This window comes from Abramis brama, assembly GCF_963993115.1.
Source record: "Abramis brama genome assembly, chromosome: 25".
Classification (NCBI taxonomy): Eukaryota; Metazoa; Chordata; class Actinopteri; order Cypriniformes; family Leuciscidae; genus Abramis; species Abramis brama.
In genome coordinates this window covers 2899669-2905831 of record NC_139987.1, presented here as the reverse complement: position 1 = coordinate 2905831, position 6163 = coordinate 2899669, and the positions used below count along the sequence as shown (strand labels likewise).

The following is a 6163-nucleotide window of genomic DNA, read 5'->3' as shown; positions in this document are numbered from 1 at the left end:
AGAAGAGCAGCACCAACATTCTTCAGAATAAAAGCCAATAGTATCTTCATACGTCGTAGATTATGACCATTATTATTATTATTATTATTATTATTAGGGGGGCTATCTCTTTAAGAAAAAAAATCCCTTATGACATGAAATCAGTTCACATTGACTAATCCTCTACTTGAGATCTTGTTTGACTGGTTCACAGAAACCCAAACAGGTATTGCATCACTTGGTGATGCAATGGTGATTTATCTTTCTACAAATGTTCTCCTTTTTTGACTTTTTAAGAAGCAAATATAAGCAGGCTAACGTTATAGCTATAAAACAAATCTTTATGTCCTCATTAATTAGACAGTAATTTGTTATAAAGTGTATAATAAAGTTTATAATAAAGTGTGTTATTGTGTGGTTGAAACGTGACTAACCACTGAAAGTATTTCAGTGTGCAACTTCCCTGTAGCAGAATGACGCGATGAGCTTCACCCAGACAGTTTGAGCTTTAGTGTAGTGTAGTGTATCGACTCTGATCAAACACGTTTTTTGTTAGTTTTTATTATTTCCATCAACTTTAGGATGTCCTTTCGTAAATACATCGCGCCTCTAGTATTCTGTGCCCAAGTGGCCAGCTCGTTTTTTGACACCGCTCTCCAAATGGTCGTTAAAGACCGATGCGCAAACGCCACGGATCCGGACAGCGAGCAGAAGGCGATTACCAACTTCAACATGATCTTTAATATGCTGCTCAAGTTCATGCCGATCGTGCCAGCGATCATTCTGGCAAAGGTTGGAGACAGAGGTTACAGGAAAGTGCCAATAGCTGTTCCTCTGGTGGGTTACTTCGTGTCCAGGGCTTTGCTCCTGTTGGACATCGCGCTGGGATGGCCTCTCCAGGTGTTGTACGCGGTGCCGGTGATCTACGGGCTGTGCGGCGGGTTCGCGTCCTACTGGGCCGGAGTGATGGCGCTGGTGTCGGTGAGCTCGAGGGAGGAGGACCGGTCCGTGCGCATCATGAGGACCGAGCTGGTGTACGGGATCGCCGGGTTCATTGGCAGTCTGGCTTCTGGTCACTTATTTAACCTCTATAGTGCAGATCTTAAACACGGAGTGATTTTATCTGGTTTGAGTGTGCTGCTGTATTTAATCTGCCTGCTCTATGCGATATTTATCCTGCGGGTCGATCATGCCTCAGAAAGGCAGGAGCGACGGGAAAGTGTTGGGATCTTAAATCAGGAAGCCCGTGATAAAATAAACATCGCCTTGCTGTTCGCCAGTGGGATCTTGTATGATATCGCAGTGGCGGGAGGGATGGAGATGTTGGCCGCGTATGTGCTGAAAGACCCGCTGAACTGGGGCGCGACTGAGGTGGGCTATGGGAACGCGGCTGGGTCCCTTCTCTTCATCACCAGCTTTGTGGGTGTGAAGATGTTCACAAGATGTTCTGTTAAAGATGAAAGCATGATCATGGTCGGGATGGTGTCTTTCGCAGTTGGGATTTATTTCATGGCATTTGTGACCACAACTCCAATGTACTTTTTGGGTAAGATACAGCCTAACATTCAGCTACTTGACGCTAGACAACTTGAGCTTCAAGGAAGAATCCCTGTAAAAAAAAATTTAATTAATTTATGTGAATTTGACAATTCCACATTAGCCTACTTATTTTTTTCGATTAAGTTTTCGATTAATAAGAACTAATAAACAGCCAAAATCCTAGTAATATGCATGCTAATGGGCAACTAGTTAATAGTGGTAATTAACCCCTAAACTAAAGTGGTACCACTGTTTTATAAAAGTTTTATAAAAGTATAAATATCAAACAGACCATGTTGGGTTACTTCAATAAAAGCAAATAAGCAATCATTAAGAGTCAGAAAAGGTAAATCTGGAAACAGTGCACATGCTTAGGTGTTAAGGTGTATTACATTTTTAATATAAAAAGCCATGAAAACTTGTGATTTTCCTGGCAACAAAGTACAGTATAAAGGCTTTATATAAAATAGATAAGCATTTTAAAACATAAAATGTAATCAGTAATAATGTATGCTACCTTAAATATGATTACATGAATCAAAGTTTCATGACATTTCTAACTATATTGACTAAAGATTATTTTGAGCATGATGTAATAATATTGTTAATAATAATATTATAAATGTTGCTGTCCCACTTTATATTAGGTTGGGATATACGGGTAGGGTTAGATTAAGGTTCTGTTTAGTGTTGGGGTACGGCCTAGTTTAATACACACATGTAATTACTTTAAATGTAAATACAATGTAACAACAGTTACCTAACAATACCTAAATAACAAAGTATAGTCTATCGATTTTAGTTCGAGACATCTAATATAAATTGGGTCCAATGTTAGGTGTTGATTGTGTGAACCTTGTATACTGTTGAGTCTCTTACTACAGAGTAAATTTCTAAAGTTTACTTACAACACTGCTAGAGTATTATTAAAGCACATTAACATGGTCAGACTCATAATACACCACATTATCAAAAGCACATTTAAACTGGAATCCAATAATAATTTCCCAAAGGAAGAATTTAAATGAATTTACATTAAGTGTAAAATTGCTAAAACCAGGAAGTCTCTATAAATAGCTTTGTGACTTGGTATTGTCGTCTGATCTGAGGTTTTGTTCTTGTCTTCTTTAGCTCGCTCTGTCACTCTGTTCGCTCTGATTCCAATGCCCACCATTCGCTCGCTGCTCTCCAAACAGGTCAAGGGAAGCTCATATGGTAGGTCTCCGTTCTTTATTCTGTCAGTAAGAGTTGTGTGTCTGCATAAGCTGCCAAAGACAGACTTTATGGAACACAAATGTATGTTGCCTTTGGCTTGCTCAGTTGAGGATATTTTTGGGGATATTTAATTTAATTTTATCAATCAATAAATTCCACTAGAAACAAACCTTGTTGTATTATTTTAATTTAATACTGTGAAGCTGCTTTGATACAATATGTATTGTGAAAAGCGCTATACAAATATACTTGACTTGACTTGACAAAACTTTTCTAAAAATGTAAACTGTGTGCTGTGAAGCCTATCTGATCTGATGCGTTCAGAAAATAAATTGAAAACAAAACAGCCAAAAACAGAGAAGTGAAACTGTGTCACTGTGTTCACAGGTGGAGGCCACAAGAATATTTCTAATTCTTTCTTGTGGTAACAATAAGTAGCTTTACAGGCAAGTGTAAAATGTTTGTTTTCTAGTGGTCGTTGAGATGTTGTCAGTGTTCTGACTGACCCAGCTGGTGTTAGTATTGTCATTGATTACAGTTGTACACACAATTGATAGTTTGAGGTAAATGAATAAGCTGGCTGAGGTGACAAGGAGTTCTGTCTTTGACAGGTTGAGCTAGAGTTTGTAGATCAGTACAGTAGGGGGCCAAGCACCGAACCCTGAGGCACTCCAGTGGTAAGCTAATGGGATAATGATTTGCTCAAAGCACTTGAAACACTACAGGCTATTGGTAAAGACATGGTGTAAATGTAATGAAAACTCAGCCCAACATGGCTTTAATGACACCTTTTACTAACCAAAGGCAAAATGTTTTGTAGCCAAGGTTCGAAACAGTGGGCCTCGCCCTCGTTAATAAAATATTGTGTCGAAACCATCCTACATTTAATTTTACGATAATTTCTCAAATGTGCATACGTGTGATTCAGAGAATACATGTGATTCAGAGAATACATGTATGCACAAAAAAAGACGTGTGCACGCCTGTCTTCCAGAAGTGAAATTTATAAATCGCAAATTATCTTGAAATTGTGCACAGCTGAATGGTGTCAGATCTCAGCTTTATAAACGCAGCCTAATAAATGTCATTAACGTATAAAAGAGAACCAGTCAACGTCCAAATCCTTCACTTGAGAATCGCAAGTGGCAAGAATTGCTTCGGTTTTCAGATAACTGCAGTACTCCGACTCTTTGCACAAGGAAAAGTGTGTTCTCTCCTCAGACCCTGACGTGGCACTAAGCACTTTTCCATATCAAAGATTCATAAATATGAACGTTGGCATGGATTTTAGCGTATGCACACACTAAGATCAAATCTGTGCGCATGCACATTTTATAAACGAGCCCCAGTATGATGTAAAAAAAAACTTGTTTGCTGAAATCATGTTACTTGACGAGTTTGATAGTCAAACCACTGATTGGAATGAAAAAAACACTTTGGAAATGTTTATCTCAATGTTAAAATACAGTTTTTTTACTAAAGATTAACTGTTCAATTGTTCTCATTTTACAGTTCAAATCCCATCAGCTAACTATATTGGAGTGCCTCAGGGCTCAGTGCTTGGCCCCCTACTCTTCTGATATATCATACCCACAGACCTCACCAGCCCTGTTGGCACCAAACCTGTGTAACTGATATGTTGAAGAGATTAAAATAAAGCCATGGTAATGGTGGTGATGGGATGCCAAGCTGAACAAGCTCCTCTCAAACTTTGGTTTGGATCTCCACAGCTTAGTGAAACATGTCTTTGGAAATGTTCACGGATAGTTGCTTTTCATCCCACAGGCATAACCTTTGTCATGCTCCAGTTATCCTTCAAACTTGCAAGCTTGGTCACCACACCCATCTACACTAAGATCTATCAGGTCACACTTGACACCTTCCCAGGGTTTGTCTTCATTCTGTCCAGCATCTTCACTGTTCTTTCCATGATACCCATTAGGTAAGCTGAGATTTTTTTTTTGTCACCCTTTGATATAACATTTAATTCATCATTAAATTCTGATTATAGTTCAGAGAATAGTAAACATTTCTATTGTTTTTTTATGCCAAGTATTGTAGGATGTCGCTCTGCAAGACATGGATATGAGAGAATTCAAGGGAACTGACAGCATTCAGCCCCATCAAAGTCTCTCTCAGAAATGGACAAGTTATGAAGATATGTATATTTGCACAGTAAATAATTTGTAGGTTTACACTTATGTTACATCAGAAAATATCTGCTTTTTTATCATTCAGTTGACTAGATGTCAGTTTGAGTAGATAATTTAATAGATAATATTATCTGCTGGAATAGATAATGTTACTTCCTGTTGCACTTTGCATTTGTGGTAATGCAATCTCTATAGCGTCATGTAGAACACATGACTAATGCTGACAATATTTAGTTTTTAGATATTTCAGTAACACTTAAGTTTCCAATTGTTAACATTATTACCTACATTAGTTAACATTAACACGAAGACATGAAAATGAGTTGAAGTTTGAAGATGAAGTTTATTCATCTTATTTAATGTTAATTTCAACATTTACTACATTATTAAAATCAAGAGTTCTATCTGTAAACATTTAATGGACCTGATCTAACATGAACTAACAATGAACAGCTGTATTTTTATTAACCAACATTAACAAAATGTTAAATACTGTAACATACGCACATACTCATTGTTAGTTAATGAATTAACTAATGGGATCAATATTTCTGTACTGCATTGTCTATTTAAAATGGATGACATATTTTATCAGATTTGTATTGAACAGTTTTTGCAATAAATAATTTTTATGTATTTCTGTGTATGATGTATGGATCTTATTAAATATATGCACTGTTTTACACAAAGTCTCTGATGAGTGTATTATGAATCATCATTCTTTAATGGCAGTTCACATAGTTTAGTTCTGCTTGTGCAAAGGCACAAAAACACATTAAAGGAAAATATATATCTTATTAGTATATTCGTTTAATTATTTTATCACAAATGTCCAATATTAAAAATCCTTTGAGGTAAAGGGTAACAGGACTGATCCGTAAGTAAACATAAGACACTTCATGCTACACGTGATTTATATTTGACAAAAAAAAACCATTAAGCATGTAACATGACAGATTAATGGACCACAATTATTGCAGATTCTGCAGACAATCAGTTGAACGTCATAATCACTCTACGTTTAACCTGTTCTTGTGTAAACTGAATTTAATCATTTCCAGTATTAACAGTATTTTACATCAAAATGTACAGCATGCATTAAAGCAACAAAAAGTCATATAGCTGCCTTTATAACAAAACGTATTACATTGAAAATCAATTCAACTCAACTTAAAAATGAATAGAGACAAAAGTATAAGGCTGACTGGATGATGGGTGAAGCTTCAGGACGTGTCTTCACTAAAATTATATGAACTACTAGACCACAAAGAAACTAC

The 6163-nt window shown here is 36.7% G+C and overlaps 2 protein-coding genes across 2 annotated transcripts in view; one reads left to right on the top strand and one right to left on the bottom strand.

The window, feature by feature from the left end:
• Positions 1-428: 428 nt before the first annotated feature.
• slc46a2 (solute carrier family 46 member 2) lies at positions 429-5522 on the top strand. Its single transcript, XM_084104815.1, has 4 exons — positions 429-1525; positions 2650-2733; positions 4519-4675; positions 4787-5522. The coding sequence occupies exons 1-4, from the start codon at positions 562-564 to the stop codon at positions 4839-4841; spliced, it is 1260 nt and encodes a 419-aa protein (XP_083960941.1). The 5' UTR covers positions 429-561; the 3' UTR covers positions 4842-5522.
• Positions 5523-5593: 71 nt separating this feature from the next.
• The window catches only part of snx30 (sorting nexin family member 30), a 41501-nt gene continuing 40931 nt past the window's right edge, over positions 5594-6163 (bottom strand). The window contains exon 9 of the mRNA XM_084104814.1: positions 5594-6163. This exon is cut by the window's right edge and continues 2205 nt beyond it. The gene's annotated coding sequence lies outside the window, so the exon portion shown is untranslated.